The following is a 13,352-nucleotide window of genomic DNA, read 5'->3' on the forward strand; positions in this document are numbered from 1 at the left end:
CCCCACAGTATTGAAATCAAAGGTCTGGATAAAAAAAAAAAAAAAAGAATGGTTGTTACCAAGAATTAAAATGGAGATAAATTAAATGGGAATTATCCAGGTCTTATGATAGTAATAACCTATAGCCCATGGATCTGAACCCTGAAGTAGCTGCAAAAGTCTTTATTCTTGAATAAAATTTCAAAATAAGAAACATTCATTTTAAAATGGCAGTAGACAACACAGTGAAGCCATTCTATTTCACCATTGTTTGAGTATAATTACGCAGGGAGGTTTTATAAGCAAAACAAAAGCACTTCAGGGTGTGTCTGGCGTAAATGTGCCAAGTGACTTCAGCTAAGAAATGGCATCAAACTTCCCTTCTAACGCACATAAGGTGTGGCAATATCTGTGACGCATTCGTGGTGGTTTGGTTGCCATGCTGATCCCAAAGAAGTGAGGTCCTAGTTTGTCCCCAATTTTCTCATGTTTTCGCCTCTCGCATACATATAATAAGCATATATACATATATATACATACATATATATGCATGTTTATGTGTATTTAGGGCAGCTAGGTGGTACAGTGTATAGACTGCCAAGCCCAGAGACAAAATAATCTAAATCCTGGCATCAAACACTTCCTAGCTATATTATCCTGGGCAAGTCACTTAATACTGCTGGTTAGTTCCTTATCTGTACAATGAACTGGAAAAGTGAATGGCAAACCACTTCATTATCTCTGCCAAGAAAACTCCAAATGGCGTTAAGGAAGAGGACATGGCTGAAATAATTCAACAATAGCAACAATAAAACAATGTATATTTAGACATAAATTCATATATGCACATATATGGATATGTGCATGAGATTAAACACATGTGTGTATATATAAACACACATATATACATGTTTATATTTATATGTAAACACATTTGTGTGTGGACATCTTTTCTATGGGATGGAGATATAGAACTGGCATTTAAGTTCTGTAAATTTGCCTTTAGAAATCCAAAAACATACATATGGGAATATATATATATTAAAAATTCTTAAGATTTATAGTTATTATATTAGACTAGAGGTGAAGAATTGTTTTATTTAGCAGATGCAAAGGTCTAGTATGTCATCAACAGAAATATCAGACAGAAGAAAAGATATGTATATCTCAAGAATGGGCATAAATTAACCATCCTGTACATTTTTTAGTATTTGACATCCCTGCACACTACTGTCAGTGGTCTTTTATGCTTCTCAAGCCCCCCAGAATGAGTTTTCTGAGAGGGAGTACTCAGAAGCCTTTTTCTCTATGTGAGAGGGGTCAATGAAGCTAGGAAAAAGCAGTTCCACGTTGTTGATGGTTGATTTGTTGTCCTTCGTACTAGAAGAGGACCAAAATGACATCATTATATTAAAGTGGAGTTTCAGTGTGTCCGATGTGACTGATCAGAATAATACAGCCTTGGAATGCTCTGTCATAGATCAGACACAAATAATCAATAAGAACATTTGGGGGCTTCTCTAACTTTGTGCATCTTGTATTCCCTTTGGAATGTTGCTAATAGAGAAGGAAAGGAGATCAGAATTAGAAAGAGAATAGCCAGGTGAGAAGCATGAGCAGGTTTCAGAGAGGGAAAGAACTTCTTCAGCCCTTCAATAGCATTTCACTCTCATTATTTTTTAGGATGGACAGCTAGGTATACAATGGATAGAGGGCTCAACTTGGAGTTGGGGAGACTCTCATCTTTGTGAGTTCAAATTTGGCCTTAGCACGTACTAGTTGCGTGACTCTGGACAAGTCACTTAACCCTCTTTGCCTTAGTTTCCTGATCTATAAAAAGAGATGGAGAAGAAACTGGCAAACCACTGTAGTTTCTTTTCCAAAAAAACTTTAAATGGTTCACAAAGAGCTAGACACAACTGAAAAATCATCTAGAACTGCTTCAGATATCTACCTAGAAGAAGTAATAGTAGAAGTAGTAGCAGTAATAACGGTAGTCACAGAAGTAGTAGTAGAAGCAATAGTAGTAATAACAATAATATTTATATAGCTCTTTAAGGTTTGCAAAGCATTTTATGCATATTATCTCATTTGAGTGCTTCAATTCAGGCAGGTAGGTGCTATTGTTATCATCTCAGTTCCACAGATTCAATAATTGAGGCAGATAGAGAGTAAATGACTTGCTCAGAGTCATATAGCCAACAAGTGAAGATTTGAACTCAGGTCTTAATTCCAGATCCAGTTCTCTATCCACTGAGCTACTTACTATTTTTAGATTCTTAATTTATAGCAAGATGGAAATGACCAATTGCAACACCATTTGGGGAGATTTGAGTAATTAGAAGCACATAGGAGCAGGATTTCCCTTGGCGGATGAGAGAGAGAAAATGTAAGGTAGAGTTTACTCATCCAAGATGGTGGCTGTTGTTTAGTTACAGCAGATTAGGAAGTAATCTTCAAACAGAAGTTGCTGGATAAACTCATTGAAAGCATTGTAAAGGAAATTCTGAGAAACAGGTAAATTGAAAGGATACAACATGGGAAGGATTTGACTCAGAGAATCTAAGTTTGGACTGTTTGCTATAAGGTGTGATCTTGGGGGTAAATCAATCCATTCAGTTTCCGAATATGTAAATGAAAGGCTTGATTAGATGCTCTCTAAACTGAGCTATGAGAAGGCTGTAAGTCAGGAGTCAAAGAACCCTTTGATGAATCCTATAGACCTCTTCTCAAAATCACATTCTCAAATGTATAAAATCAAAAGCAAAAAGCTTACAAAGGAAACATATTATGTTAAGTTATATGATATTATATCATAATCATATGCAACCTGGAAAAGAATATGGACTCTCCCCTCACTGATGCAAATCAATATTCCGTGCCTGTGTGAGGGATAAGACAGCGTTGGTGAGAGCTAGAGAAAGAAAAGCTTTTCTCTTCCTCATCCTTTTTTCTATTTTCAAGTGACTCTGGTCCCCAGCTTCAAAACAAAATATCTGTGATGTCAGTCTCTCCCCAGGTGGTTAAAGGAAGGGAAAGACTCCAGGAAGAAACTGATATGACAGAAGCCAGAAGTCTCCATTCCTAGCTTGCTATACTAGGGACTTCAAGGAATGTCTTTTTGGGTTGAGATCTGAGACTCTCCCTCAGTTGAACAGTTGAACTCTTGCCCTCAATGGAAAAGCTCATTTACCTGTATATTGTCTGGTATATATTCTCATATGTGTATTCTCTCTGATTTCCATTTCGTTTTTGACTTAGATAATTGAATTTCTTTGCCGAAATATATGAAACATATGTGAAATGGGAAATACATTTGAATGTGTATTCATTGTGAAACTGGTATTTGATGGGAAAGGGTCCTTCCTCTCTTATTAAAGGAATGGTAGTCAGAGTGATTTAGTTAGTATGAACTTTGAAATCATGTGCCCTAAACTATTAATATTTAAGAGAGAAGATATATATAATTGTAGCCTAGTATCCTTTCTTTCTGAAAAGAGCAGAGGGGTTAGCCTCGGGCCCCAAATTTCTTCCCTGACAGGAATCAAAGTCTCCCTTGGAGAAGAGTGGGGGGGTAGAGAGGAGATGCTAGAGATGTCTATTCTTGCCCCCTTTTAAGTCATATTGAGACCATTATAGATGTGTATATACGTGTACACACATAACAAGTGTGTACGTATGTATGCACATGGGTATATACACATACATATGTGTATATGAATATGCATTGTGTAATTATGTAAATATTTCTGGACCTGAAATCAGAAAAGTCCCAAGTTTAAATGCTGTCTCAGACATTTACTAGCTTTGTAACCTGGGCCTCTTTCAGCCTTGGTTTTCACATCTACAAAATGGGGTTAATAACAGTACTTTCCTTCAAGAGTTGTTGTGAGGATCACATTATTTATAAAGCACTGTGAAAATCCTGGGGTTATCTGAGTGATGAAGTAAATAGAGCACTGGACTTAGAATCAGAAAGACTCCTCTTCATAAAATAAATCTGACTTCAGACACTTACTAGATGTATGACTCTGGGCAAGTCACTTAGCCTTATTTTCTCAGTTTCCTCATCTGTAAAATGAGCTGGACAAGGAAATGGCAAATCACTCCTTTTCTCTTCTTACTTGGCAGTAAACCCAAATGTAGTCATGAAGAATCTGACATGACTGAAAAACAACTCAACAATAACAACAGCAATGAGCTAAAAGACAAAAGCTCTAAGTCAGGAGTCATGGATACCTTTGATCATTGTTTTCACGCAACTACAATGTCAACAATAGTCAATCAAATATCACAGAAACACAGAGGGAACATGAGTGAAATTCCACCCATTAATTTGCTATTCTTTGTTCTGTCTTCTCTTGCTGGTGATGAAGAATTTTCACTTAAAAATGTATTCAGAGATATTGAAACTAAGTTCTTCATAGGGGATTAAATAGGATGTGGGGGACTCCAGCAGAGTTGATTCATTTCTCATGTTTCTGTTAAGTGTAAAACACTCAGAAGGAAGTAATTAAAGAATCCACTAGGAACTATTAAGTGCAAGGGACTGCTTGCAACTGGGACAACCAAACCAAAGTTCTCATAGCAAAGATGGTAAATGGCCTGACTACAGTTTGGGGAGTGCTAAGGGAATCCCTTGGGAAGGGCTTCTGAAGTGGAAGTCAAATGTTCACTTCTGACCAGAAGGTATATGATCTACAAGTATAAATGAGCACCCAAGCCAGACCAGGCTGGATTTCAGAGGTTATGGGAGGGTGGACATAATAACTCAAAAGATGCTACCCTGTAGGAGTCCCAAACCAGACTGGATTTTTCAAGGCACGAGCACATCTTGAAAATACCCAGGAACTTGGGAATTCTATCAACCCTAAAAGCCAGATGATTGCTGAGATCTAGACCTCCTTGTAGCTCTAGACCCAGAAGACAAGGACCTTGTAGATCTGGGCCCTTTTCAGAGGCCCATGGCACATACCAGGAAGTCCGGACATGCAGTAAGGCCCTGGTATAGACATGAGTTCCACTCATGAGGTTTCCTAAGTATCTCCCCAGGAGAGGTACAAAGACTAATCCAGCATTTCTTACTGACTCTATTCATTCCTAAATAAAGACATCTGGAACACATTTAATACTCAACTTCCCCCCATGTGCACACGTGCACACACGCACACACACAAAGCACACATTTCATTTACTACCCTTGTCACTACATGTTTTACGTGCTGCTGAGAAGAAAATGTTCTCTGATTTGAATGGCTCTATGTGAATTGAAATTTTAGGACACAGAAGGAGTGCTATATTTTACATTAATAAAACTGATATGTGTTTGGAAGAGACCTGCCAGGACAGGAAAGGCCACAACTTCCATACTCCTGGAAGGAAGGCTTTCTGCAATCTTCCCACAGAGTCTCACCCTTAAACCATTTCTACCCCATCCCACCAGGAATCAGGATCCCAGTCTTAGCTCACATCCTCTAGCTCCCTCCATCTCCTATCTTAGATCACTTAGCCTTTCGCCTTCTCAAACTGGGATATCAGTCTACCATCCAATTTTCTGCTCAGGTATTTCTCCCTCCTCCCTTGCCCTTTCCACCTTCCCTTTCTCTCTTAGTCTCCCTTAGGGACTAGCTTGCTTCTTATTTCCCCAGTGTTTAGTATAGTGCCTAATATATAGTGACCACTTAATAAATGTTCTCTCTCTGTCATCTCTCTCTTTGTCTCTCTATCTGTCTGTCTGTCTCTCTCTTGCTCTCTCCTCTTTCTCTCTCTCTTTTTCTCTTTCTCCCCTTCCCCCTCTCTGTTTCTGTCTTTCTCTTTTCTCTCCCTGTCTTTTCCCATTTCTCTCTAATTATCTCTACCTATCTCTTTCTTCTTCTTCTTCTTCTTCTTCTTCTTCTTCTTCTTCTTCTTCTTCTTCTTCTTCTTCTTCTTCTTCTTCTTCTTCTTCTTCTTCTTCTTCTTCTTCTTCTTCTCCTTCTCCTCCTCCTCCTCCTCCTCCTCTCTCTCCTCCTCCTCCTCCTCTTTCTTTCTCTCTCACTCTTTTCATATCTTTCTCTTTCCCTAGCTCTCTGTTTCTTTTTTTTATCCTCTCCCTCTCTCCCTCTCTCTCTGTCTGTCTCTCTCTCTCTCTCTCTCTGTGTGTGTGTGTGTGTGTGTGTGTGTGTGTGGTGTAGTGTGTGTGTGTCTATGTCTCTGACTCTATCTCCTTCTTTTTCTCCCTTCCTCTCTCCAATCTGTCTTTCTGATTTTCTCTCCATAGCTCTCCTTATCTCTCTTTCCATTTCTCTCCTTTTCTTTCTCTCATTCTCTTTTTCTTTCTCCCTCTCGCTTTCTCTTTCTTCCTCTTCTCTGTATGTTCAGAAAGATAGTTTTCTTGACAATATTGTGCTTTTGCCATTCTTGGAATCCTCATGGTTTAGCACAGCCCCTGACACATAGCAAGTGCTTGTTCAATGTTTAATGACTGACTACTTGAGGTACAATTTTCTCATCTGTGCAAAAAAGGATGTAAATAACTTCAGCATAAGCTACTTCCCCTGGCTGTCATGCAGACCACATAGGAGAGGCCAAAATAAAAGTAGATTGTTATACTCAGGGAAATAACCTGGATTTGGCAACCCCTCTTAATAACCTCATTGAGGCCTTCACAAGTTAACCTGCCAGGTTTTCTTGAGGCCTCAGAGGAAAGTGCTGGGACCTGATCCCAGAGAGGAAAGAGCTCATTGGACTATCCACAGCCAAACTAAGTTGGCCCTGGGCAAAATTATGAAAATGAAGTTCAGGGTGTTTTTGTCTATTAGGATTCCCCTATGTTACCCATTTTTGCCTCCCTCCACCCTTTGGTCCCTATGCCTTTCTTATCCTTCCTTCTCTATGGACTCTCTGTATCTGTTTCTACATTTGAAAAATGAAAATGTTCAATTACATGGTCTCTGAAGGGTTGTCCCCTCTCCCCACTGTAAATCCCATAATCTTGTGAAGATAAGGATCACCACTGGCATTACTTATGTCATCTGATTACTATGAGAAGCCCAGAATTACCAAGAATAGAATTTCAGAGCTAGTCAAGACCTTGGTGGCCATCCAATCCAACCCCAGCTGAGAAGGAAGTCTTCCTATAACATTCCAATCCTGGGATGGCTCTCATTGTTGGGAAGTTGGTTTTCCTCTAGATGTCAAGCTTTTATTTGCCTCTTGGCAATTTCTACTCACTTCTCTGCCCTTTAGGGCCAAGCAAAACCAAGTTTATTTTTTCTTCCATGTGACTATATGTGCATCAGGAGGAACACTGGATTGAGAGGCAGAGAAGCTAGTCTCAAATTTCAGCTCTACCACTTGCTAGTGATCTAAGGAAAGTCACTTTGTCTTTCTCCATCTTCAATTTGTCCATCTGTGAAATGAGGAAGCTGAGTTACATGAGCACTCAGGTTCCTTCTCTCTGCTCAAGACTGATGATCCCATGATCAAAAAAGCAAACAATATGCCTAGGTGGATCTGTGATCTTGACTCCAGGAAGGGAAATTCAGCTCATTCATGGAGACTTGACCATCATATGCAGCCATAGCCTCTCATAAGGGACTACTCAAGGTGCTGAGGGACTTGTGTACTTTCCCTTGAGTTTTCAAGGAAATAAATGGAGTTTCTGGACTGTCTGATGATCATTCATCATTCTTGTCAAGAAAAATATTATATCTATCAAGATTTCAGGGCCTAGCCAGCACCAGTTTCTTGTCTGCTACTCCCTTCTCACTGGTAACAAACAGCTGATCACCTCCTGATTTAGCCTTGTCCCACCCCGACTCTTGAGCATCATTCCATTCAGCTTTAGGATTCTCCCAGGGACTTAGCTGCCAAAAACTGGAGAGTGAATGAGTCAAACCCCACCTTGGCCCTTAATATCTAGCCAACCCCTATTATGCCTCATCTTATCTAGGTATCTACCATAGTATTGCTAGAATAGTTATATTGTTCCTCTGTCCACCTATACATGACTATTCTTCTTGATCTTACTTTGTACTTCCAGCTCAAGGAACACTAATCAAATCAATATTATTATTACTACTAGAAAGGATGTAATAACCTACTGTCCCATTTCAGCAGTCATCATTCCTATCCCTGTCTAGACTGAAGTTCCCTTCCCTGGTCACCACTTCCTGATAAATGCTATATCCCTTAGCCAGATATCATTCATCACTTTGGGCAAAGGATTGTCTCACTTTATATTTGTATCCCCAACCGAGTGCAATGCCAGGCCACTGTTAGAAACCCAATAAATGCTTGTGGAATGATTGATATAGTGCTAAGAAGCAAATATATATTTTAATGTTAACGATGTCATCAATGAGAACCAAGGGGTCAAGCTGATCAGAGATATTCAACAAGGTCTTTTTTATAGGCTAGGAAAGGAAGAAGTAGGCTGATTGGGTCAGTTTTATTCTCTCTAGTCCAATATCTGGGAAAATTATGACTCTTGCAAATCTCAAGGAAGAGTCCCTTTGCAGAGATGTCAATGTCAGTACATCACAAATCACAAGTCAAAGAAAGGTTTTAGTTCTTGCTAGTAGTGGTGATGAGTTGGCCCTAAACCTTACATATTCTCACTTGATCACTGCTTCTGGTAAATGTCATGCTTATGTTAAACGGTTGGCCAATACGTCATGTGTAGAACAAAACTAAACTAAATGTCGTGCTAGGATGGGACCTGCAATCTCTAGCATCATGCTCTTTTAGCATCAAACACTTGGTCAAGACATACTGATGGCAATAAGGAATTAGCAAACTCCCAAGCTTATATTATATGCACCATTTCTATTCATAGAGGTGGTTTAAAAAAAAATTATGGGAACTGAAAGTGGACCACAACATAGCATTCTCCCTCTTTCTGTTGTTGTTTCCTTGCATTTTATTTTCTTTCTCAGCTTTTTCTTCCTTCTTGATCCAATTTTTCTTGTGTAGCAAGATAACTGTATAAATATTTAAGCATATATTAGATTTAAGATATATTTTAATATATTTAACATGTGTTGGACAACCTACCATCTAGGGGAGGAGGTAAAGGGGAAGGAAGGGAAAATTTGGACAGAAGGCTTTACAAGGGTCAATATTGAAAAATTACCCATGCATATGTTTTGTAAATGAAAAGCTTTAGTTAAAAAAAAGATAAAATATTAAAAGTTCTGAGAGATCAGACAGACTTTCTTGAACTAAAATGCGAAGTGATCTATAAAACATTTATTTAAAATATCTTTGTTGCTATAAGTTTGGAAATAATAAAGATCTCACTGAGAAGAGTCCTTTTCTTTAAATACATCACAGCTCAGGATTCCTAGCAGAATCATACTACCATGGAACAAATCTATATGAAACCTTGAAGACCATCTATTCCAACTCCTCATTTTTGACATTTTAGAGCCAAGGGCATTGAGTGACTTGGACAAAGGCATTCATTTAGTTCCACAGGTAAAATTTTAATCCAAGCCAGCTTTCTTAATCCTTCCTTAGAAATTGGTAGCATCCATTCAAGAGTACAAAGCATTTCTTGACCTTTGAAGGTCTTAGGGTATCTAGGTAGCACAGTGGATTGAGTTCTGGCCCTGAAGTCAGGAGGATCTGAGTTCAAATCTGGTCTCAAACACTTAAAACTTTTTAGCTGTGTGACCCTGGGCAAGTCACTTCACCCCAATTGCCTCAGAAAAAAAAAAAAAGACCTTTGAAGGTCTCTTCAGATACCAATATGGCAACAAATTTCTCACATTGCTTGAATTACCTTCCAGAAACGGAGCCCAAACAGAAATCTTTGTGGGTGGGGGGAACAAATGTTAAGGAAAGTTTATGTGACTTAAAAGACAATGTCATGTAATGGATAGAGAGCCAAGTAGTTAAGAAGACCTGAATTCAAGTCTTCGATCAAAGTGGAAAAATATTGAATTTAGAGTGAGGGCCAAGTCATGCTAATGATCAATTGCAAGCTATCCTCTCCCTTTCCTCAATTTACGGATCTTGACAAAAGAAGGGAATGAGGACCAGATGTCCTCTGAATTTTTTTCCACTTTGAAAAGGAAGAGGTTCAGAATTTAGTGGGGAGAGGGAAAGGAGCTAGAGTTACTTGATCTCTCACTACCCCAGACAGCTCTTTAAAATATAAATTACAATTGACTTGCATTGATGATAATGGAAAAGTCATATAGATAAAATAAGAAAACAGACAAAAGAAAGAAAAACTTATTTCTATTATTTAATAATGTGATAATGTAGGATACATGTTTGATTTGTTTACCTCCCTCTCCCCCCCAAAAAAACCCTCACCCAAAACATGAAATATTCCCCAGGAAACAGCAGGATCTCTAGCTAACAGGTCAATGTATATATACCTTCCATACATAGTTCCCTGCCCAAATCCACTCCCCACCCCAACCCCAGTAGCAACATCAGAAAGTAGCTAGATAGGTCAGCACATAGTGCCCTGGACTCCAAGTCAGGAAGATCTGAGTTCAAATCCTCAGCCTTAGACACTAGCTTTGTGGTCCTGTGCAAGTTATTCAACCTGTTTGCCCTAACCCACTGAAGAAGGAAATGGCAAATCACTCCAGTATCTTTGCCAAGAAAACTCCGTACAGGGTCAGGACTGAACAACATCAGTACCAAAAACAGTGTGACATGTTTTCTTCTCTTTTTTCTCCTTAGACTAATGTTATTTCTTGGAATTTTATGAAGGATGATTGTTCTGTTTAAAAAATCCAAAAACACTTTATGTTCTGCACATCCATCACAGTCCATCTCCCCTCTATCCCTTTCTTTTTTCTTTCAACAATTCAAAAAAGACAGGGCTAAAAATCAACATCAACTTACTCTGTCTTTGAAACAGAAAATCACTTGTACAGGGACCAAAGCAAGGCTGACAATTCCTTAAGGCGTCAACCTTCAGAGTGTGAATTTAAAAGACAATAACTATGAAAGTATTTTTCCAATGAAGAAAAAATTGAGATCTTCCTTTCTCTGAAAGCTTATGAACTTAGGCTTGGGAAATCGACCACCCAAGAAAATGATCGTAAAAAGTAACAGCATGCTTCCCCCTTTCTTTGAGAGATATAATCAACTGGGAATATTCCTGCAGGCAACAGGTAATCTCCTTAGAAGTGGTCTCCAAGAAGCTGAGGTTAGTTGAGTTAGCCCTGGGCTCCAGGGACTTGGGAAACTGGTTTACCAAGTGAAACTGGTACACACCACAAAGCAGAAGGTGATACACACCACCAGCCACCAAGGGGGAAGGAGGTGGTGAACCTGAAAACCCGAAGGTCTGGGAGGAAAGAAACCACATATCGTTCAGGAAGAAAGTGAAATGGAGATGAGTTGAGCGAGTAAATAACGGAGGAGAGAAAACTGGGCAGGAGAGAGAATAAAGAGGAGAGCGGTTAAGTAACAGAAAAGTAGGGGACAAAGGATGGAGAAGCAGAAAAGCACTGAATTTTAAGTCTGACTGCCATGATTCCAAAGTAGGTCGTGCTCTCTTAGTAGATGCGATCTTAAGTTCTTTTCTTTCTCTATCTTCAATTTACTCATCTTAAGAGAAGACTGAGATGGGCACTAGATGTCCCTAAACTCTTAAAGGCTCGAAATCCCTGGAAATTCAGAGGATGGTGGAGAGTGAGAAAGCAGCCAAAGGGACAGGGACGCGCACGGGATAGGGACTAAGGCAGCACTCACTGTGCGGGTCGCTCTTCTCGCGGATGCCGTCCACATGACCATCAGGATGGATGCGCAAGAAGAAGCCTCCGTTCTTGCAGTACAGCCGCTTGGGGTCCTTGAAGTGGCCCGGGGGAAAGGCGCCCCCGCTGGCTCCATCCCCGGACAGGGCCGGCAACGTGGTGATGCTGCCCGCGGCCATGCCGCTGCTGCGGGACGGGCCTGGCGCCGCGGCCCCGGTCCCCCGAGCTGCCAGCCGCAGAGGGGCGCGGCCCCTCCCGCGGCCCCCCAGCCTAGCGGCCAGCTGGCTCCCGCCCTGCCCGCGGCCCCCCAGCCTCCCTCCCCAGGCCCACTACGCTTGTACTAAGGCTCTGGGGGTCCCGCTCCGGCTTTCTGCTTAAAGATCGCCGGTTCCTCCGCCCCTTGCACGCAGGCCCCGAGGCCTCGGACTCGGTACACGCACACACACGAACTTACTCACTTAAACCAACTCATTCCCACCGACACCCACACACTCAAACTAACATCCTGGCACACAGTACTCCCCCCGAATTTCCCCCTACACACACCTCAACACGCTCTCTCCCACTAAGCTATGCAGACTCAGACTATCGCAACACACGAACCCACCGAGCGACACACTCACATCACCACACACTAACACTACCCACCTGAGAAGGCTAACACATTCAGAATAACATACCGACACTCACACTAGCATACACACTCAGTAACAGTTGAGCTAACACACACCCCAACTTTCACCCTGACACACTCGGGCTAACACACTACATACACACTCCCCCTACCAGAGAAACCAACACTAATATACACGAACACATTAAAATTAGCACACACCCTCACAGCGACACTCCCCCTAAAACTCGGGTTAGCCCACTCACAGAAACATAGTCACGCCCTCCAGCTAAGAACATACACCCCAAGATACACTCAGACACACGCAATCCCCTCTCGGCAGTCCCCAGAAGCCCGCCGTTACGTCTTCCTTTCTTCTCTGCTTCCCTCTTTCCCAGCTCAGTGAACAGTCAACTGAGTCTATTGAGATATGGGGGTTCGCAACGGCCTGAAAGTCCTGCGCATTCTGGGCCAAGAGTGCGCCCCGGCTTGGCGCGCTTACGGCTCCAGCCCCACGCACCCACCGCAAGCTGCAAAGCGAATCCAGCCAAGGAGGGAGGGAGGCTCTGGGCTGTCCCAGGGTGTATTCATGCCCCGAGCCTGCCGTGCGGCGTCTCTTCTCCTCCCTCCCCGCCCCCAGGACCCGTCAGTCCGCCCCCTGCCCCTGGCTCCCCTTGCCTGCTACCCCCTGGCCAGTCTCCGCTATCCTGCGCTGCCCCCGGAACGTCTGCCGGCCGAGCTCCGGGAGCACGGACACTACAGGAAAATAACAAAAGAAAAAGACGACCCCTTTTTTCTGGCCCCCTTTTCCCTTTCCTCTCGCTTGGAGTACACTTATATGTCCACTGGTTAAAACTTTCCTTGGGCCTTGAAAGTCTAAACACAATCTCGCTCCAGAGCGTCTTTCTCCCCTCTATTTCAATTCAGAGAAGCTCTTTTGATGCCGAGCTTCTCCACGGATAGCCAGGAGCCCGAGTTTGACCAACTGTGCCTTAGATTACAGAACTGAAATCAATGACTTAGCCTAAAATTTCCCTTCATTTTACACTTTAGAG

The 13,352-nt window shown here is 41.6% G+C and overlaps 1 protein-coding gene across 1 annotated transcript in view; it reads right to left on the reverse strand.

Annotated features, from left to right (window-relative positions):
• FGF2 (fibroblast growth factor 2) overlaps positions 1–12,571 on the reverse strand; it is a 64,372-nt gene extending 51,801 nt beyond the window's left edge. Inside the window, exons 1-2 of the mRNA XM_051966726.1 lie at positions 12,564–12,571; positions 11,683–11,996 (exon numbers count right to left, since the gene is read on the reverse strand). Of these exons, the coding sequence (XP_051822686.1) occupies positions 11,683–11,996; positions 12,564–12,571 (322 nt within the window). The remainder of the gene's footprint in view (positions 1–11,682; positions 11,997–12,563) is intronic.
• Between the last annotated feature and the right edge of the window lie 781 nt (positions 12,572–13,352).

Source organism: Antechinus flavipes, chromosome 6, assembly GCF_016432865.1.
Source record: "Antechinus flavipes isolate AdamAnt ecotype Samford, QLD, Australia chromosome 6, AdamAnt_v2, whole genome shotgun sequence".
Lineage (NCBI taxonomy): Eukaryota > Metazoa > Chordata > Mammalia > Dasyuromorphia > Dasyuridae > Antechinus > Antechinus flavipes.